We start from the raw sequence: 21,173 nt of genomic DNA, 5'->3' as shown, positions 1-21,173 counted from the left end.
ATATATATATATATATCAGTTTGAAACAGCATACCAGGGAGAGGGAAGAAGTAGACAACCATGGAGCATACAATAACGACGTATTTTCTCACTCTTATGTCCTTTCATACACTTAGATTATTTCAAGCGCCAAAGAGTCTCAGTAAATAATCATACATGTGTACCAAATGTACTTCCCTTCGCCTCCCCTAAGAGGGTACGTAGAATTAAGGATAGGAAGAAAGAATGGATACAGAAGTTGAAAGGTAAACAAAAGCATGGCGCCCAATCTAGTATAGATCAGACTCCGTCCATCTAAACACATAACCAACAGTTGCTCACGCTCCTCCTTCGCTGGCACAAACGGGAGCGCTTGCACTCCTCTTCTAAATTACATACCGACCCCCACCATTTCATCGCCTTCTCATCGGTGACCACTAGCCTCCTACCGCCAGTATCAATCTTTTCCCCCAAACACTCGCCACCAGTATTTTCAAACAGACAACTCAAACGTACGGCACGCGCTTCTTTTCCAACGGGTAAAGCTCCACAAGAGAATCAGCGTAAACAAACAATTTGTACTCTCCATTACCCTCAGGGTACTTTGTGTGCGGAACAAACACGAACGGAAGTGAGTCTGCCGCAGGGACATTAGCCACCAGGGCCACTTCGCTGTTCCGTGTATAGGGAGTGGTAGCGATCCTCGTCATGTTCTCGTCCTGACAGTTTAGGTCGATAGCAATCTCCATGCGGTTGTTTGGGTTTACAATGACGGGGGGTAAAAATGCCTTTTTATTACCAGCGCGCTTTACCACTGGTTTCTCTGGACCACGAGGATACTGAAGAAGGAGAGCTACAATTTGCGTACGGCGGAAAGTATTCAGCGCCACAAAAGGATTGTTCACCCAGCTACCGAACTCTTCAGCACCACCCCCAGCCGTGTAACCAAGTTCCCAACTTCCCTGAGCCATAACAACGTACTCCCATTCCTTCACCGGCTCCACTTCAACAGGCAAAGCGGAGTACGCCGTGAAAGTGACGTCTGCTCCGCGGTACGGGAGACTGGCGTACACAACCAAAATGAGCGTCTGCTCGGGTTCCACATCAATCTCACAGTCCAATGTAGAACGGCCAATGTTCTCCTCCGAGCACGCTATGATGTCCCCCTGTGAGACGACTAACTTCCTCCGCTTGCCCTCATCCCATTGCCTATCACCCAGTAGGAGAGTCATGCCGACTTCAGTCCGCGTATCGACCGCGTCGTCATTAGAAAGAGAAACAAGCAATCTACCTTTCCCACCAACCGGGAAGGTAAAGGCGAATTGCGGACTACTGCGCCATGACGAAAAACGCAACGACCCCCCAACACTCCCATCGGAGAGCATGAATGAGGCATGTTTCGTCACACGACACCAGTCCAGCTGCGGGTTTATGCGGCACAACTTTACAAACCGATTGGCAACGGCTTCTAGGGTAAACGACCCCCCAGGAGCAGCCTCCGTGCAGAAGGGGACAATGATATAAGGCATTCCCCTCCTTGCCTTCATACCGAGAAGACGAACGGTGCCTTCGACTTTATGGGATGCATTCGCCGCCACTGAGAGAATGACGGTCTCGGGGTTGTACTCCAAGTAGCTTCGGCACGCTCTAGCATCGTGAACAGTGAAGCCAATTGGCTTGGGTATTTCACCGGAGGCCAACTCCTGCTTGAGGGAAAAGTTGATGTCTGTAGTATCACTTGGATAAATGAAATATTGTGGACAATCTCTCCAAAACGGAGACGAGGGACCACCTATCGCAAATTCACGAGGCCATTCGTCGCAAACAGTAACCGCAGCATTTCGTTCCACAGCCACAACATTAACTTTACAAGTTTCTGACCAAGCAGAAAGCAGAAATGGCACGTGGGGAGCGCGCATCTCCTCCTTAAACACAACGAGGGTTAGAAGCTTGTTTCCTCCGACGCTGTCAAGGCTCACAGTCAAAGGGCAAAGCGCGTCTCGTTTCATGCACGGTTCCAGACGGCTCAGCACCTCTGCTTTGGAGAAATCAGTCAGCCAAACAGTGTTGTCGGCAGTGCCCACGACCTCTAGGCCGACTCCCGTACGGTAGGATGCGACAGCCTCTTTGTCACGTAGTACGGTCGTCCGTGGATCCAGTTGATGAAGACCCAGCAAAATGTTTACCTTCTTCAACCCCGGTGGAAATTCCCCAAGTTGGAGGGAGAACTGCGAACTTCCAAGGAGGCGATCGTTGCAACCCGGTGGACAATCACAGAAATAACCTGATGCCCAACTTACACTCGACGTCTCTTCGTTGATGAGCAGGTTAGTAAAGTAGTACAGTACTTCGTCGAAGGATAGCCAAAACGTCTCACGGTCATCCTCCCTGAATTCAAGAGTTTGCCGAATGGTGTCGGTCCATTTGTCGCTTGAAGACCGCCACTTGCTGCACAGGTTAATTTCTTCTGGTTGTCCCCAATGTCGTAATTTCACAAGCCGATACCCCTCTAGAAATCGGGCGTCCAACACAGGATATATATGATCAACCAGTATACCACGTCCACGGCGTTCTGATGCTCCGTTACTGTCACCACGAACCAACAGACTACAAAGAACATTAGGCTTTACGGCGTTCTTCATTTCCATCCAGATGACGTCCTGTTGCTCTTGGGGCATTCGCACACTACCGATGAGAGGGATGTTGATTGTTGCACAGCCCGAAAGGTCCATCAAGCCCTGGCACACCAACTCTAGGAATCCCAATTCCGGTGTTACTTTGGGCTCCAGAGTCTCGTAGCAACGATGCGCCTTCGCGTACGCCTTTTCAATCAATGGAAAAAAAATGTCTGCACTATCCTTACCCGGCCGCCCCATACAGAGGTCCATTGTGCTGTCAAAGAGAAGATAGTCGTCGATGGTTACCACCTTCCACTTCCCGTCTTTGAAGAAGCGGAATTGGGCCATTCCCTCGCCTTCATTGTACCCAACTGCTACATTCTGCAGCCACAACGGCTTCGTTGCTATGGCATGAACAACAGATGCAAACCACTCCCGCCGTGAGTACGGGAACGGGGCGTCACACTTCCAGTCGGGGAGAAACACCACCTTCTCCATTAACTCGGTCGGTCGCTTCCAATGCGTTTCTTTTGGGAACATTGGCGGGGGTTTTGCATCTGGATCAAGAAAAAGTGAGGAACCACCACGGGGGAAATCACGATCAACAAACTTTTCTCCAGTAATCATACATTGCCTAATGATTTCGTTGCGCACAACAACCACATCCTCGCTGCCGTCGAAGCTAATCTGTTGAGTTTTTGCCGCTGACAAAAGTGTTCGCCGTTTTTCGTTCTCCAGTGCATACTGCTGCAAGTGGACCTCACGCTCACGCGCCAATAATGATTCCACACCATCGGTAACAAAAGGGCGGTGGGAAAATATATGAAGCGCAAATGTTCCCAATTGTCCCGCGTGCCTCGTTGAGACAAGAAGAAGAAACGGTTTGTTGAGGCCGGGCACCATAAGACGGGCGAAGGAACCATTTGTGTAGCCAGAAGTGAGTAGTTCCCGATAAAGTGGAGACTTGGCCTCAATAACTGACACACAAGCTTCCATGAGGTGTGCCTTGTGCCTTCTCAGAAACTCCACAAGATCAGGATCTTCTTCCTGCGACTCCCCTGGAGCAGGCGTGGCGGATCGCGAGCACGCACCGTCTCCCACCGCAGCTTCTTGAACGACCAACGGTAAAGCGGGCGAAGCTGCCTCCAAGAAGACTGTGAAATCTGACGGCTCTTGACTAGAATCGACGCTCAGGCCAATGGAGGGATTGGCCTTCCACGACATGCTCGCGTTTCGAGAGCCTCCACAGTTATACTCATCCCACGAGCCACCAACCTTTCGGTAGTGCCACCCATGGGGAAACGCCGACGAGGATAGTGTGACGGGTACAGAGGAAAAAACCGTGACGTTATAACTTCCCACCTGCCCAGGATTCAGTGTGCTCGGAGCGATGAAAAGCTGAAGAGCAGTACATGACACTGCAAAGGAAGCGCTGATAGTTGTCGTACGCTCGTGCGGACAGAAACACTTTACGCACTCGTCCTTGCAGAAAATTGGGGGCAACAACGCCTCCTCTGTGTCTGGTGTCAGTACGTGGAATCCGATACTCTTTTCATCGTTAACATCTGGGTCCACGCCCTTGCTGAGTTTCACAATTAGCGTTGCAGGTGCTGCCATTCGGTGCGTGAGAACGGACCCAGCGTACTGCACCCGAATCATGTGGTTACGACACCATGTGTGCTCTAAGTGGGAGCCACCGGCTGACTCCTCTGTCCACTCTCCGTCCAGAGTACTCAGACACCAATCGACCGCCGGATCTACAGGCTCAAGGGTGATCCATCCCCTCGAGCTTAATGCGTCGTCAGAACACATCTCAGCGGTGAGTCTGAACCCTACGCTACGACTGGGATAAAACGTGTACGGCATTACAGAATACGTCTCGTTTTCCTCCACGGACATTGTCAGGTAACAATGGCTGTGGTCACAAGCACTCTCCCCAGCAATGACACCCTCGCTAAGCTCAACTACTCTGTACTGGCCGCTTGAGCGAAAGACAAAGAAACCAACTTGCCGTGCCTCCTTAGCGTCCTCAACATCCATGACAATGCGAACTTGTGACCCCGCAGACGTCCGCATGAAGTACTGCGGATTCTTCCACCAGGTACCGAAGTGTATGTGGCCACCCGAGTTTAACTCATCTATCGATCCTTCAATCTGCGCCTTGCTCCACCGCCGCAAGGAGGGATGGGATGCATCGCTCTCCCTCTCGGCACGACGCGCTCTATTCTTCTCCAGCTGCTCCCCTATTGTCGCGACGGAAGCCGCCGAGATTTCATTACCATCAACATCGAAGGTAGTGATCCCCCCGTTCAACTCCAACAGGTCGAGAATTACTTTAACGCTGGCATCATGAAAGCAATTATTTGCAAGCACTACCTCCTCCACGGACGGGTGAAGGGCGAGGCAGTAGACAAGATGCTCCAGCTCCTCGTGCTCCAACATATTGTTGCTGAGGTTTAGTTTCTTTATTGTTTTGACATTCTTGACGAGGTCCAACACGGGTATTATACCCTTCCTTCCCACGTAATTCAGAGACAGATCCACTGTTTCTAGTACGCGCTTTTGCCCTTGACGCTCAAATTCTTCAATCAGGTAACGGGAGAAACAGCTGTTGGCTTTACAGCCCTTTCGTCGGCAGTAGTACTGGTATAAGTCATCCAGCGTCGTGGCCATTACCAATACCCCTCCCCCACTATGGTACGCGCGTCGGATGGAAGCCCTTCAGTCCCCCCTTTTCCCAGTGCAATCCCTGGTGGTATAAACTGGCAGTCTTCGTCCTTCTATTTTGTTCTCTTGTTCTTGCTTTTCCCCTGTACTCCTCTCCTTCCCTTGCTAGTTGTCCCTTGCTGAGCTTCTACTTTCTACTACAACAGCCTCTTCTGATCACTTGATTATTTTTAATGGCGCAAGTGTCATTTTAATTTTTTTAAAAAAAAGCGGAAAGAACGCAGCGAGGGAACGCAAAGAGTTAACCACCTTCACAATTACATTAATGTAATGAGGAAAGAAAACATATGAAATAATCCACCAATCTTGACAGGGGAGTATACCAGTGCTTCACTCTGCGGTTACGCAAACAAGTTAACGATACCAAGTACGAGAAGGGGGACACAAAACTCCATAAAATGCGTGAAATCCACCACGTCCTCCACACAGCTACCATCGGCAACACGATACAATCACAACTACTTCAAGATTCAGTTGCGCCCCTCCGTGGCTGCAACCTCTTTTGCTTCATGCTTCTTCCGCCCCTCCAATTTGCGTTGCCGCCTCGCGCTCCATATCTCTGTTAGATCACCCCAATTGTAAATTGGAGCATTATCACCATATACCATCATCCGCCTATAGTGATGAAAGCCACCGAACGAGAGGTACATAAGGCCCAGCAGCGGATAGTACCAAGAGACACGACGAAACGTCATCATAGTTAGGCCGACACCAAGACTAACGCCGTATCCAAGTAGGTGTCCCGCAAGGGGCGATGATGATTTGGTGATGATGCTCGCAACGGCAAAATACGCACTGCCAATACAACAGAATGGGATGGTAAGCATTGCCCTTGCACGCACGCCATTGTATGACATGGTCATGTACTTGGGGGTCATAAATTCCTCCGGGAACCGTTGCGTGGCATACATCAGAATAAGGTTTACGATGCCCATATATAGAGTGGGCTGACTAAAGATCGTTTTAGACACGGATGACGTGTCAATACTGGACCGAAACACCTTCACGTCATGCTTCGCCGTTCCTGAAGTACCAGGCGTGGTCATCCCTCTCCAGTTCCCTCTATCCCTCTTCTTTGTATTGCTTCGCGGATATCAAGAAGGTCACTGCAGCGCGACTAATGCTGGAACAATAGTTGAATGTTTGTATGAAGGTTCAGAGCGTGCAATTTTTTTTACAAGAGTGCAAAGAAATGGAGGGAAAGGGGAAAGGAGATGGGTGGAAAGCCTGAGAGTGGCTCCGAACTCACAAGGGGTGGCACGGCAAAACAAACGCAGGCAATGGGTGGACACTAATGAGGACCGCACGCGAAAAGGGAGTAGAAGAGAGCGCAAATATATATACGCTTGCGTCAAGTGTCAATAATACAAATGCACGGACATTAAAAGGTGTAATCCTAAATACACAATCCCCACAGGTGCTCCTAAACAACACGGAATTCAAAGTCTTGTCGCTTCGGGGGCGCTAACATCGCTCCGTACTTTCTATTAGAAGCTCTCTCCCATTCAATAGAGCTACTCCCAGACCCAATATCGGCGTTGGTAGCGCGAAGACGCATGGGCTGCCTTAATTTATTTGAATGATCACGAATGCGCAGCCGAGACATGTAGAGCCGCTGATACTGTGGCTCTATAGGCCTCCAATAGTAACGCATGTCCTTTACATCCACTTGCCGCCCAACACGCCGGCGCCTCATCTTTCCACCAAGTGCCACCCACACCCTCGAAAATGGTGGTCCCATTTCCTTGAATCGAAGTTGCCAAACCTGCATGCGATGCTGAGCCAAATATTCTGTCGGCTGCAACTGCACGCGCCTTGCCTTGCGTTTGATCTCCTCACATCCCATCTTAGGGAAGCAAAGTCGGCTGTAGCGCAGCATCGCAGTTTTCACTAGTAACACGATATAGATTTTAGCGAGAGAAATTGTTCTTTTATAAGCACATATGTTGTTTGATTCTTCAGAGCCCATAAACCAGAGGACGTAAGTTTGCGTAGTTTGATTGGGGAGGGGCACACTTGTGTCAAATGTGAATGAAGGAGAAAACACTTAACGATTTGTAAAGGGGACGTCCCAGAAAGAAGTGGGGCAAAAACATACTATTACTGACGTCAAAGTTGATAATACGGATGGCAATTGACGAATCCCAGCGACGGCCGACGAAACAAATGTACACCAACCTGCTTCGGACTAATAAGCTGAATACTACCGGGTCGCAGAAAGAAAAGAGTGGGTAGCAAGGACAACAAATTCAGAAGTAACGACCGTCTTCCTCTCCAACAACTCTAAAAAGAAAAAACTCTCTTACGCGCCACTACCTCTCACAAACGTACACGAGCATCCTAAGCTTTCGAGTGGTACTGTGGGGCGGAGGGAGCAGTGAATTTCTCACGCGGAAAGAAAAGATCCTCTACGAGGCTCTTAAAGCGAGATTTGAATCAATAGCAGACGAACAGACACGAAGCCAAACGAAAACGAGCCACTAAACGCAATCGAAAAACTTTTGATCTTCAAATATTTCTAGACCCCTCACATCAGACGAGAAAGAAAAAAAGAGCAAACTTGGACGATCGTCGTCACATCGCTTGACAGTAAATGGACTACGCATCAAGGAGAAAGGGCACGTGAAACCACGATAGCGCGCAACGAACGTCCCCATACATATAAAAGTATTATTCCCTCTCCACACACGGGCACATGGCTTTCCACCCGTATAACTCGAGTTCTACTCTCCATCGCAGAGCCGTCCATCTCACACATTGACATCGCGGTGCTTCTCAGAGAAGCACACAGCTGTAATGCAATGTCCCAAATGAAAAAATAACCCAAATCACCCACCGGATCAGCACGAAGAGAAACAGTCCGTTTCCAAGAAGCCAATCTGCGGCGACCGGGGAGATCATAGTAGTGAAAACGCGAGACGAAAACGACAAACGCAAATAAATCGCCCGTCGCTACAAACGTCACTTGTGCTCGACAACTAAAGTAACCCCCGCGTTCCACACTGCAGTTCCACCAGAACACCCAACTATATAGGAACCACACAACCCTAACCCTAACCCCATAAATCCAACGTAGTGCGAGACGAAAACGACTACGATATTCAGTGTCATTTTCAGGGGCAACTTAATAGAATGAAGGGAAAACACGCACGTTGCCAAACGGGTAACATCACCATGATAAAGGTGACAGAGAAACGCTGGCAGCTGTGGGCATATTTCATGCCTCCCGCAGAAAACCAAATGAACACTGTCAGGTGTGAATGCCCGGTAGGTAGTGATGGCACCTTACAAATGCATCACAACGGTGACAGAAAACAGTGCTCCATCCGGAAATGCAACCGCTGCAACTATCTCGAAAACTAAAGCTACATGTCACGGCCGTATGCAGCAAAAAGAATAAAAACGGGCAGATGAAAATGTACCAGTCAAGCAGAGAAAACGTATATATACATGGTTATCCATCCACGTGTGGGTTGAGGAACAGAATCGAAGGGGATGTCCATAGTCAATGGACGCCTATACACGTCGCCGAGGGCAGCTCCCACGATGGTCGAATCGAAAAGGGGGGCTGAAGACAGAAAAAAGGGAAAAAAACACGTTTATCATCAGAGTCCAATCAGAGATCGATCAGTTTCCTTCCGCCCCGGGGAGTGCCTCCGGCAAAACCCCCAAACAAAGATACCGTACACAGGGCTTTACGAGCAAGAATGCAAAGAAGAATAATCGCAATAATCACACAGGCTGCACGAGATGGGTTCTGACTCCAGTTTGTGGCGAGCAGGTCATTTACATACCGCCTCAGACGCCCCAAGGTTGATACCCCCTGTGCAGGAACAGTGGCTTCTACAGCGGACCCTGGGAGAGCCTCTGTTGCAGGGGTGGGTTTGACCTGCCTTTTCGTGGCTTGCCTTTCACCTTTTTTCTGGAGACGCTGTTTCCTCCTAGCCACTGCCGCCACGCTCTCAACTTCAAACCGAATTAAAGATTCAAGAACATTTTCCTCCACGAGCTGTGACAGTTCCTTGCGCTTTCGCTGAGCCCATAACACGTCTTCCCCGTCTTCCGCGCGCCATTTTATCAACAAAGTAAGCATTGCAACCACCACGCCTTTAGGCTCCTGTGTTGCATGCGCTGGTGTAGCTGCTACCGCGGTCGGCCCAGATGCTACGTAATTGTTACCGGCACCCTCGCCAGTTGTCTCTCTATTGAACATTTCTTCAAAACTGCACTGCAACCACTTGGTGGCCTGGCTGCTATCAAAGGGACGAATCGCCTCCGCAAACCTCAGCATGAGAGATGCCGGTACGGGAATGGTAACACCCTTGCATGTGAAGGCACTCTGAACTGTGGCGGCGAACGATTGCAGGCGGGCCGCGGGTTTTTTTTGTTGCTCGTAGAGAACAGCTACAGTTGGCAACCCCTTAGACCGCTCCACCTGCGCACCGATGGTGAACAGCTGCAGGCACAACTCCACATCCCTGCAGAGGGAATCGACGGCGGCAAACACGGCAACCCAAGGGTCCACAGATGTAGGGTGGTACCTCGCCGTGTCCGCTAATACGGCGGGCAACTTTGCCAGGTTGTCCTCCATACGCCGATGCGCTGCATAAACGGCAGCACTGCGATCCCCTGCGACGGCAAGAAGGCGAACCTCTTCAAGTTTCGTGGTAGTGATATAGCTACCTTGATTATCTGTCATATTACCTTTGACTTCAACTCCCGGCCTTCTGGCATGAGCAGCAAATAAACGCCCGCGTGGTTGGGAGGGAATTGACCGTGGCGAGGGAGTGAAGGTCACGGGGATGAGAGATGAATCAGAAGGGTTGAAGCACAAAGCATGGGAGATGAAGAGGAAACGATTGCTGCATAGCAAATGGCTGGACAAAAAGCGAGTACAGTCGCAAGATGTGGACGTACATACGTGCAAGAAGGGTGGATGAAGCAAGAATAAGAACACAAGGGTATGTGAGGGAGGGAGAGAACAACGACGCTAACGCTCCACCACCTCGGCGAGCCATAAAACATCACCTACTGATTCATTAGAGTTAGCCTGGGCTGGCCCCGAAATAGCGATAGTGGTACAATGAGGCCACAGCTTCACTTCCACGTTGTGTTTGGCAGCATACGATAACGGCACCATCAGATGTTGACGCAAAAATATCGCCACCGCTGCTCGTATCAATGCATTTAACCGAAGCACCTGATACCTTGTGAATGTTAGCCGGATCCACCGACACTTCAACTGCACCATCTACGTCCGCAGTCGAAAAGAAGGCAACAGTTCCATCGTCAGCTGCGCTCATGTAGTGTCTGTTAGGCATCCCTTTCGCTAACGGACAGCTGCGTATGCTCCGCACTGTACCGTTGTGGGCCTTAAAGGTCCGCACGCGGTCTTGCATGCGCAGGTCCCATTCGACGACGTACGCCCCATGCCCATTGAACCCATTATGACCAGTCAGCAGAGTGTACGAACCCTCGTCTGGGGAGAGTTCGCAGCAGATCGGATGATAGTCAATGCACGCCATTGTAAAACCCAAACTGAGATCTATCGCCTTCATACCGTCGGAGCTCGTGCGCACGTCCCATAGTCGCACAGTCAAATCCTCACCACCCTGCGCCACACAACCCAACGAAGGTACCCACCGCACGAAGTGTACAATATTTTGCTTGACATCGCAGCAAGCCACCTCTTGGCCTTCTATTATATCCCATAGCCGCACTGAATTGTCACGACTTCCCGAAACAAGGAAGGTGCCATTCAGAAGCTGAGTGATACTCGTCACGTTTGCTCTGTGACCCCGAAGCGTGCAAAGCGCCTCGTTGCATTCAGTATCCCAGACTTTAACAGTGCTGTCACGACTGCAAGAGGCAAACATGCCCGTCTCTAGCGGTCTCGTTAACTTATTCACATCGCCACTGTGTGCTTCAGACCACCGACGCACAACCTCACCTGACGCGTAGTTCAGCAGAACGATGCCCCCACCTTCACCACCAAGAAGTATGTGCTGTGGCATGCCCGCATCTTCACAGGAACACAAGGAAAGCAGCGAAACATTAGCATCGAAAAGGCCTCCAAAGAGCTTGTAATCACGGTGCTTTCGGTGAGGAGGGAAAACACTACCACAAGAGCTACCACCAAAATCCTCAAAGCGCGCCTGCTCCACGGGCTGTTCACTCCACATTACCCCGGGGAGTAACGACGAGCCCGAATCTGGGCAATCGGCATTACTGTAGCGCTCTTCCCGGGACATTTTCTCTCCCACTTCAGAGTAAACTGATAACTCATCCCCATCGCATTCCTTCCCTCCTTCTGTGCTCCCCCCGCGAAAGCAAAGCCACTGACCCATAGGCAGTATCACCTTCGCTATCTTAAAAGTCCCAAAGCAAGGAAAACAGGGCAATGTCTGTCGGTTAAGTCATCATCGCAATATCTGTCAAGAAAGGCACTCGCAAATCAGTCTGCAGAGCATGAACTTCCTCACAAACACTGTTGGGGAAATTGACAACATTTCGTCTATTACAACAGACGAATTCGCCGCCGTCGGATGCAAGGACGGAGACTACGTACGCTTGTTTCGGAATGGACCACGACCTACCCATATCACTCGAAAAGCTAACACCAGCAATATTGCTCCGAGCAAACACACAGCCTCCAGAACCCGGACGACGGGTGAGGGCCACTGACAGGGGTTCAGTTATCCCGGACTTGATGTACGGCACATAATCCACGTGCTCAGCCAAAGACCCCAGGACATCCGGAGTGGTGTCCGGACCGTTTGAGGAGGCAGCAACAAAGAGTAAAGCGGTGCAATCGTACGGTAATATATTGGCCCCGCATCCAGCAACCAACAGAACACGGTAACAGACACTGCCCAAGCGGTGTGGAAGGGAAATGCCGTCCACCCAACCCTCACAGAAGTCGCACCCTGAATCACCAACCCCCTTGTCTTGGGCCCCCGTTGCCCGGACAACAACGCTGTAGGAGTACTTCTCCTTCTCTGCACTTAGATGTCGCTCAACTGCGGGCGCCGTCATTGCATCTATCAAACTAGGGGGGAGCTGGGGAATCTCCCTATGTCTAAGAACAACATCCATAGGCTCAATCGAGCGAATAACGCCTAGTTTGTGAGGAATTTTCAAAAGAACAGCCCCCCCATCGTGCGAGTAGTGCACAAACCCGTTCGTTGCCACAAACAGCTCCCGCATACAACCCCGGCCAGCCCGCGAAAACGTTCTCACACACCCAATTGGATCAGAAAACGCTTGTAGGAGGCTAATATCACCGAATTCTACGCTGTTGTAACTTTTTTGGTTGAGCGGGCACCTAAAGAGATGTCTCTTTGAAAAGAACACCAAAGCGCATTCAGACAAAAACTCCACGCCCCTAAAGTCGGAGCAGTTACTCTCGTTGTTTGATCCCCCTTCGCCAAATGGGTGAAACGCTTCTTTCGCTAGCTTGGAAAACGACAATCCTCGATCGACAGAGACTGCAAGAAACCCATTGTCACCACATACAGCTACCCTATCATCCATTGTGGCGATGCATGATGTGTGGTTCTCAGGTTCAACAGCCGAGGGAGGAATGACTTCATCCTTTGAAGCGATATTTCCCCCAGTCTCAGATAAGGCTTTTGTCTCCCCCACAGCTCCAAGGGTTCCCGCAGGCTGCCTTCGAGTAGGCACAACATCGGTAACGTTGTCACGAATTCTGTACACAACACGCCAGGTAAAGCCTCGGTCGTGGCTACGCAGCACAGAACCCCCGGCGCCACTCGCGAAAAGGAAACGCACAGGTTTCCCCACCATCACGTATTCAAGCAACGTCATTATGGCAGACGGAGAAAGTTCAGTATTTTCCCTTTTTGCATATTTACCGAGAGCAAATAACACAACTAGAACCCGCCGTCGTGTTACTGGAGCAGAGCGTTGGAGCACAGCTGAAAAAGCCGCCGTGTCCTCCATTCCGTATAGTTCAAGTATGCGTGTACTATCAAATGTGAAAATTGCACAGTAATCGTAAGTGATGAGCGAGAAGAAAACCGTAGGAGGTTAGGAACTCTCCTTTATATGCACAAACACGCACCCTTGGATGCTGCGATGGACAAATGATTGGAAAGGAAACAAAAAAAGCAACGAACTTCAACTAAAGACACAATAGAAGAGGAGCAATGCCACTAGTGCGAGTCCCAATAAGGAGCAAATCTTACTCCTCGACGACATGTCTGCGAGCATCTTGTCAACTTTAGCGTTAACTACGCGCAAACGCGCTTGAACGCCCTCGACATCCACCTGAATAATGCTTAGCAAATTGTCCTGCTGCTGAAGCTCGTCATTCACGTTGATACCCGTTTCCCTAAGCTCCTGGAGGCCATGCGAAAGCCTGTCCAATATTACGTCCTGCTGTGCCTGCTCCTCCCTTTGTACCCGTTCCTGACGCAAATAAAATGTATCACCGTGGCTACCTTCGGCTGGACCTCGGTCAAGATTAGAAACGTCGTTTTCCGTGACTCGTGATTCCGCGAACTCACGAAATGCGCAAATGTCTTTTAAATCGATCTCAAGTTCGCGAACAACTGTCTGCCGCCGAACAACCTCGTTTACAGAAAGAACTTCTTCCCCAACTCTGCCATTTTTCTGCTCGATGACGCGCAGTACGTCGTTAAGAAGCATCAGTTCCTCCTTTACAGAATCCACAACGGTACCGAGTTCCGTGACAGCATCGCTGGCAATTAACCCCTTAGCCTGTATAGCTTCCCGTATACTCCTGGCCTTCACAATGAGTTCCCTCACGTCGCTGACGGACTCATCGAAAGGATCTTGCAGAGACGACATGATTACCCTATAAGACTACGGACCAGAAGCGTTCTAGTAAACAAGAATAAGTCAGGGTAACAACACTGCCTAAATAGGCATACAGAATTCACTACTCAGTGACATCTCGACATTCTTTTCAACGCTACGCGTGCGAAACAATATACACTACGATCGATATGCTGCGGAACGCAATTTAAAAATGGCACTGGGTAACCTCCTTTATTCCAGAAACTTGCATATCTTATATTCTGAGAAAGGGAGTAGTGCCACTGTTAAGCGAAACAGCACCCTGAATATATTTCAAGGCCGCACCAGCAGCCCGTGTGGTCTTGTATTAGCAAGCAAAAAACATACCAACCCATACTACCACATAAAAGTTAACACAATACAGGAAATAGTTCTTGGCGACCGCAGACATGTGACCCATATGTGCAACGCCTCCTCACCGCAGTAGCAGTCTTGCGATTAGCTGGCAAGCATTTAATCATGTAACGACACATAAGCATGCGAAAATTTCAAAATACAGAATGCACCCTCGGGCAGCGATATCCAGTTCAACGACGAAACACTAAAATCCAACTGCATGGCGCGCAAATACCCTTTCAATTACCATAAATCCCTTCAACAACGTCTTTACGTGTCCCATCTCACGCAGAGGCTGCAACACTGCCCATCGTTATCGCAAAGACACAAAGTACCCGGGGATAGCGCGACCTTGGCGCCCCAGTACCTGGATAACAGAAGTTGCACGGGCAACTGTACCCCCAGAATTTTCGTACAACTCCTACTCAAGAGCTTCTTCGTTTCGTAACACCTTACGTTGAAGGGCATTATCTCTTCCAATCTGATGCTTAAGCAGATTGGTCAAGGAAACGACAAAGCTGCATCAGTAGTGGCGCACCAACTGTTTCAGACACCATCCGCTGATTGGCGGTACCACAGTGCCTGAAACCAGGGTGTTAGGGAATTGTGGTAGATCTAGCAGTCAATCTCCCCAACCCACACGAAATAGAGAGATGTAGCGGATGCCTTTCGTGTTTGTTCTCTCATTTTCCGGTACCAAAAAAAAAAAAAGAACAAGTGAAAAACATCCGAAACAACCTCCTAACGTTACAAGAAACGTGAAATTGTTCAATGCGGCAACTTTCCTCGCTTGGCTTCGGTGGCTGCACAGACACTGAGGGTGCACGGCATAACAATATGGGAGACCGATTTCCCCACCAAGTAATTTCTTCATCTTCTTTTCACCCCAATTTTTAAACCGCGGACAACCTCTAGGCAGAAAATGGAGAAATTTCGCTGGTTCGGTCAACATCTCACCCGATGCATGGCAGTAGGGGAGAAGTGCTTTGCAATTGACAGACTGACGGAACACCATGTGGCAGACCTTTTTTTCACAAAAAAGATGATAATAGCTACAACCAGAACAGAAACTTCTTCTTCTTCGATGCGTCATCCATCAGCACTTGAGATTGGAAAATAACGCAGTGGCACATGCTACAGCAGTATCACCTGCCTCCCATCATAGTTTTCAGGACGTTAGTCCAAGCTGTTTCCTCTTCCCTATGTACCAAGTGTGCAAAGTCCTCTACAAAGAAGGCTAGCTCATCATTAACCCCAAACACCTCAAGAAAGTGGCAAAGAGCGTCCGAAAACCCCGGCTTTGCGGTGTGTACAGGCACGTGACCAAACCTCAAGGAGCGCGCATTCCATGGATTCACATGCCCATCAAAAAATGATTCTTGTTGCCGAAAAGGATCAACAGAAGTTATGCAGCCTCGAGTGTTGACTACCATCTCCGCCAACGACCTCTGATTCAGCAGCGGTCCTTGATAATGACCTTCGGGGCCCGGATGTGCGTCTTGAGGTATCATTGATTCCGTCAGCGGCCCCTGGTGAAATGAGACGCCATCAACAACCAGAAGCCCAAGTGAGCTACAACACAATGCTTCAATTGTGAGTCCTGACGTGGGCATCGACACAAATGCAGAAAATACCACAGGAGAGCGATCCGCGCTACCGCTTTGCCGACGCCTCTTCACATTTAACCTTTTCGGAGGGAATTCAGTCTCACCCTGTCCTCCCTTCACCGAACGCAGCCGCCGACTAGAAACGTTACAAAAGACCAAAACTGATGTGCTACCCACACTTGAGAATAATGTAAACTCACGTGAGCCCAGCTCGTAGCATACATCGAAGTTAAAAGGCAAATGAGCTCGACTATTAATATCACTCCGAGAAATACGTGCTATTTCGAGCGACTTATTTTGTATGCATCTTTGTAATATTGTTCTCTTCATCATTCCCTCCACCACCACATCAAGAGAAATTAGGGAAAAGTATAGGGCAAAAGAATCCCAAAAACCTGAGGCGAGAGAAGAGTTCTGTTGCACAAACTGAGGTGTAACCATTGGCGAGAAGGCAGAAAGAAATCAACCTAGCATATCATAACCTTCCCCGATCGGGCTAAAAGAAGTGGAAGTGTATCTACCTGAAGGTAACGAGGAGAATAAGAAACCTTTTTATGACCTGAGACAGATGTCCGCTACACTCCTAACTTCTGGTACGACCATTCCTTGTTGTCTAAGGGGCACACATTGCGGGTCTTCAACCAACGCGAAATACAATGAGTATGAAACGCGTGATTGCAAACACCCCACGCAATGTTGCAATTTGTGCGAGGTCCATTAGAACTCGCTTGGCATTCAATACACAAGTCCATGACGTGATTGCGGCAAATGGCACACGTATCCACTTCGATATCCCATGACCACAGCGCTACCGCGTTCCACCGTTTTAACACGAAACGCTTCTGTTCACCTTGCTCTTGTGAGAGCGGCATGCCCTCAGCAGCCGCTTCCTCCATATTTATGCGCGATCAATCCTCTTCACGGAGGAAAGGGTTATCACTTTGCAGACGTAGAGATACGCTAGAAACCAACTATGCTCGTCACACACGAGAAACGACTAAGCGAGTGAACAGGTGTAAAAATTTTTAGGGTACCGATATGCAAATAGCAAGTACAATCAACACTGACCCGTGCGTAAATATATCGCTCTCTTAAGGATTTCCAAGCATCCAAAAAATAGTTACGCGCACAAACATACACAAAAACGCTCCTTAAGATAAACAAAAGCTGCCATTTATGAATATCTTATCCATTCTTTTACTGTTCTTTCTATTAACAATGCGGTTACAATGGTATTGCAATCCGTGACCCTCGACCTCCTTCAACCCCGCTAACGCAAACAACTTTCTTGTGAAGTTCAGCTCAAAAAACATTTGCAAGGTTCCATCGCCTTTACAAAAACTCAAATCGTTATGTTTTTTGTTTTGTTGCCGGACGAATCGAAAGAGATTATGATCGGGAACAGCGTAATCACGAAACAAAAGAATACCATCATTATGGAGTATGCTCTTAATCTCCGTCAACGCATAGAGCATGCACTCAATGGTAGGCAACGACGAAAGGACGAAAACTAAGATAGCTGCGTCCACACCTTTAGAGCAACCAGGCACTTTTTCCAACAAAGTAGCTTTCAAGGTACCACATTCCGTTTTGAACTTAGTCCTCCTACAATCCTCAGACGCACTGACACGCCCGTAGCACAAGTCATAGGGGAAAACGGTCAGTCGCCCCTCTGCACTAAAATCACTGGCAATCGGGTGTTCCAACAACGCTGATACAGCAGCGGTGGATACATCAAATCCAATGAAGTGAACTCCGTCTTTGAACTGATTCATTATTGGTAGCAGTGTACTCCCTGTCCCGCAACCGCATTCAACAATGTACTTGCTTTCACGCTTTGGTCCACAACATATTGACTTTAGCAGAGGAAATGCTAGAATAATGTAATTTTTAAGGGGGAAATGCCTCTTATTAACCTTGTAAAGAGAGTCCCAGGAGTGGTTCTCACTGTTAAAAGGAATGATAGGAGTATTGCAGCCTCTCTTGCTAAGTTGGAGAAGGGTTTCTTCGCATTTTTCAATGTATTCTGCTACCACTTTGCGCTCCTCGGGGGCCAGTTCACCCAATTTTTGATCCAAGGAAAAATCATTACCGTGCAACTTTACAGCGTGAGGATCCGTAAGAGCTCCACCACCACGCGTCCGCGTGGGTTTCTTCTCGTCACTGGAGAAGGACATTTCAAGCCACTACTGTGTGTTACACCGTTTATTGATCTCTTCAAGAAAATGAAGGGAAAATAAAGTTTGCGCGCAAATCCACTAGCCCCTTCCCTAATGTAACAAAGTACTGGAGAAAAAACTGACTTAGGAGAGAAATATAGCACATAAGACAACAGCATCCATGGCCTGCACACCTGCCTACACCAAGCAAGTGCCCATACAGCACAGCAAGAAAATCAGCAAAGTAACAACTGTCCCGATCATGCGTTTAGCAGCACCTGCATACAATACCAGTACATCCTTTTTTTTTCCTTAGCACCACAACATTAAAAATATAATTCTACTAAAAAACATTTTAGTTTGAGTAAATACAGGCTGAAAAGGATGTGTGCGAGTGTCCATGCGTCCCACACCTACGCACTTGATAACATCAAGAAGAGTTTCAATATCACCACACATGCGCACACACGCATATATATACTACAGTCAGCTAGTGTCGTCTAGGCCACCGGGAAAAAAGGGTTACCACTCTTGTAAACATCGGTTTTTCGACATCAACATACATTCACCAAGCCAAAGAAACAACCTGTGTGTAACCCTGCATACCGATGTTATAACCGGTCGGAAGAAATACAAACAAGGGAATGTAACACATCAGAAAGGGGGGACTTATTGAAAGTGGCGCCTTTCACACACCAGCCACTTACAAAAATAAATGCCAACATCACAACAAGCGTTACATGTCATAACAAAATAAAGGAGTATGACAACATCAGGCCAGGCGAACACCACCGCAAGACATGCAACATTGCTCCCAGCAACACCCTGGCACGACCACTCACCACCGCACAAAAAACATACCGTATCCGATGCGGCACAGCCGCCTGCACACGAAAAATAGAAGTACAAACAAACTTTTGGTCACCACACGTCTGCTCCTTTGGAAGCAGCAGCGCTCAGGGTACACCAAGCTACTTCACAACACCCGTTCATACAAGTAGCAGAACGAAATAAATGAGTAGCACCACGGTGCAGGACGTGAAGCAACGCAACCTAACCCACACAACGAAGTTTTGTCGCGGCAAGCGTCCCATCACGAGAATAATAAAAGAGGAGTCCAATTCACCAGCAACTGGACGGACGCCCCATACCATGCCCAGCTCTTCCTTCCACCGCCCCACTCGTTGTGGTAACGACCCAAACGATGGAGCCCTTTCCGACGGGGAAGTTCCTGCGGCACAACAGCCACATCCCGTAGAGCTCGCCAAGCTCCACACACACCAACACAGGGGTCCTGAAACCACGAGATCTAACGGGGAGGGGCACAGCTCCCAACCTTCTTTCCTGAGTGGGAATAAAGCCTTAGTTAGCCTATCCAAAACAGGCGGTCAATCAGATTAATGTTCGCGTGGGCCCCAAGCAAATCATGCCAAAAAAACTATGTGACCTCCGAATTGTTTACTTCGGAGCCCCCCACCTCCGTTTTGTTTACCACCAGCTCTGACCAAATTCCTCCTCCCAAACGAGTGGCACTCCCTACTTCGGCACACCTGAGCGGTCCGCGACTGGTGTATTCCCCAAACCAGGCAAGGCTTCGGGGCCCGCTCAACCACGCGGTAGGGCACAGAGTCGTCGGGAGGGGGAAGTCATTCATGCTCGCCTTACAGAAGCACGTATTGGTCCTTTTAATAACCCCTTATTATTATTTTGGGGGGCATGGCAATACGATGATGTTACTTAACTTCCTGTGTTGGACGCATATTGAAGAGTAAAAACGAACGATAAAAGATGGTGCGGTTCGCCACAGGCCTCCTCATTCAAACCAGTATGGGCGTGGAAGACGGTGCCTTTGAGAACTGCTCTGCAGTTGCCATAATGAAGGACGGTTAGCCACCGCAGTGCAAAATAGGGGATTTGGAATACCTGCGAGGGCCCGTCGATTCAACATTGAAATACTATCCTTTCCCCCTCTAGGTGACGAAAAGTCAAAAAAAATGTACTTATTCCACCGGGCCGTCATTGTCCACGAACGTGTTGGGGGCACTCGACAGCGAAATTATCGTGCAGGGCTGAAGTTCTTTTGAGAACTGAGGTAATGCGATCGAACCGGAGCGAACAGCTACAAAGCACTTCTCAATAGTAGGTTGCCGCGAAAAGGGCTTAGTTCGGACGATGTTGCGATTCGTGCGGGTCCGGTTCCTCTTGGGCATCTTCTGTTTATCACGCGGGAGTGAACTAGCAGAGGGACACGTGTGGTCCTTCTCTTGCATGAGGGTCCTAACTTCGGTTGTGACTCCGTATAGGAATTTGATTTGTATTGAAGCCAAGTGGTTTTCAGCAAGAAGGATGCCCGGTGCATGTTTTCAAACAGAAGAAATTAAGGGGGCAGAGGGAGGCTCCTACACTAAGAAAAATGAAGCGTGTGTGCGATGAGGGAATGGCTCGAAGGGCTTTAATTGTAGACTATTTCTGGCGGTTATCTTAACGTTCCTGTGTGTGTGTGTGTGTGTATGTGTGTGTGTGTGTGTGTGTGTGTGTGGCATCTAAAGGCAGTGGTGTGTGCGAGTTCCACCGCCAGAAACAAACGGTAGTAACTACCTTCCCGTCCCTTCGGTTCATTTTCACTTAAATGCTCTGCTGATGGTGACTGCAGTCGACGCTCAACTCGGCCGTCGGAAAGCACACCGCATAGCCTCCAAAAGGCAGTGCTTTAACACCGGCGCAACGTCAGATCGCGTCAACAGTGGTTAGGGTGGCGGTCTCACACAGACGGTAAAAAAAAAAACGGCAGCTCTTTTCCCACGCTGCGAATCACCTCCTCCAGGTTCTGCCGTTCCAAACTCCACAGCTGTCTCATCTCATAAATAGGTGAACAAAAGGACCAATACGTGCTTCTGTAAGGCGAG

The 21,173-nt window shown here is 49.1% G+C and overlaps 9 protein-coding genes and 1 pseudogene across 10 annotated transcripts; all 10 read right to left on the bottom strand.

The window, feature by feature from the left end:
* Positions 1-485: 485 nt before the first annotated feature.
* TEOVI_000578600 (cysteine peptidase, Clan CA, family C2, putative) lies at positions 486-5,270 on the bottom strand (the record flags this gene model as incomplete). Its single annotated transcript, XM_067222196.1, has 1 exon — positions 486-5,270. One exon carries the CDS (start codon positions 5,268-5,270, stop codon positions 486-488), a length of 4,785 nt encoding a protein of 1,594 aa, XP_067078297.1.
* A 524-nt stretch (positions 5,271-5,794) lies between these two features.
* Positions 5,795-6,370, bottom strand: TEOVI_000578500 (uncharacterized protein; the record flags this gene model as incomplete). The annotated part of the gene is made up of 1 exon (XM_067222195.1): positions 5,795-6,370. One exon carries the CDS (start codon positions 6,368-6,370, stop codon positions 5,795-5,797), a length of 576 nt encoding a protein of 191 aa, XP_067078296.1.
* Positions 6,371-6,747: 377 nt separating this feature from the next.
* Positions 6,748-7,293, bottom strand: TEOVI_000578400:pseudogene (annotated as a pseudogene). The gene has a single exon. A coding segment is annotated over exon 1 (546 nt).
* Positions 7,294-8,940: 1,647 nt separating this feature from the next.
* TEOVI_000578300 (uncharacterized protein) lies at positions 8,941-10,023 on the bottom strand (the record flags this gene model as incomplete). The annotated part of the gene is made up of 1 exon (XM_067222194.1): positions 8,941-10,023. The coding sequence occupies one exon, from the start codon at positions 10,021-10,023 to the stop codon at positions 8,941-8,943; it is 1,083 nt and encodes a 360-aa protein (XP_067078295.1).
* A 346-nt stretch (positions 10,024-10,369) lies between these two features.
* TEOVI_000578200 (WD domain, G-beta repeat, putative) lies at positions 10,370-11,671 on the bottom strand (the record flags this gene model as incomplete). Its single annotated transcript, XM_067222193.1, has 1 exon — positions 10,370-11,671. One exon carries the CDS (start codon positions 11,669-11,671, stop codon positions 10,370-10,372), a length of 1,302 nt encoding a protein of 433 aa, XP_067078294.1.
* Positions 11,672-11,735: 64 nt separating this feature from the next.
* Positions 11,736-13,286, bottom strand: TEOVI_000578100 (uncharacterized protein; the record flags this gene model as incomplete). Its single annotated transcript, XM_067222192.1, has 1 exon — positions 11,736-13,286. One exon carries the CDS (start codon positions 13,284-13,286, stop codon positions 11,736-11,738), a length of 1,551 nt encoding a protein of 516 aa, XP_067078293.1.
* Positions 13,287-13,463: 177 nt separating this feature from the next.
* On the bottom strand, positions 13,464-14,156 carry TEOVI_000578000 (syntaxin, putative; the record flags this gene model as incomplete). Its single annotated transcript, XM_067222191.1, has 1 exon — positions 13,464-14,156. The coding sequence occupies one exon, from the start codon at positions 14,154-14,156 to the stop codon at positions 13,464-13,466; it is 693 nt and encodes a 230-aa protein (XP_067078292.1).
* Positions 14,157-15,646: 1,490 nt separating this feature from the next.
* TEOVI_000577900 (uncharacterized protein) lies at positions 15,647-16,441 on the bottom strand (the record flags this gene model as incomplete). Its single annotated transcript, XM_067222190.1, has 1 exon — positions 15,647-16,441. One exon carries the CDS (start codon positions 16,439-16,441, stop codon positions 15,647-15,649), a length of 795 nt encoding a protein of 264 aa, XP_067078291.1.
* Positions 16,442-16,683: 242 nt separating this feature from the next.
* On the bottom strand, positions 16,684-17,004 carry TEOVI_000577800 (RING-H2 zinc finger, putative; the record flags this gene model as incomplete). Its single annotated transcript, XM_067222189.1, has 1 exon — positions 16,684-17,004. One exon carries the CDS (start codon positions 17,002-17,004, stop codon positions 16,684-16,686), a length of 321 nt encoding a protein of 106 aa, XP_067078290.1.
* A 255-nt stretch (positions 17,005-17,259) lies between these two features.
* TEOVI_000577700 (methyltransferase domain containing protein, putative) lies at positions 17,260-18,285 on the bottom strand (the record flags this gene model as incomplete). Its single annotated transcript, XM_067222188.1, has 1 exon — positions 17,260-18,285. The coding sequence occupies one exon, from the start codon at positions 18,283-18,285 to the stop codon at positions 17,260-17,262; it is 1,026 nt and encodes a 341-aa protein (XP_067078289.1).
* Positions 18,286-21,173: the final 2,888 nt, after the last annotated feature.

This window comes from Trypanosoma equiperdum (assembly GCF_001457755.1).
Source record: "Trypanosoma equiperdum strain OVI genome assembly, contig: ctg_1580, whole genome shotgun sequence".
NCBI lineage: Eukaryota > Euglenozoa > Kinetoplastea > Trypanosomatida > Trypanosomatidae > Trypanosoma > Trypanosoma equiperdum.
The sequence above is the reverse complement of the archived record's forward strand: the minus strand, read 5'-3'. Positions and strand labels throughout refer to the sequence as shown.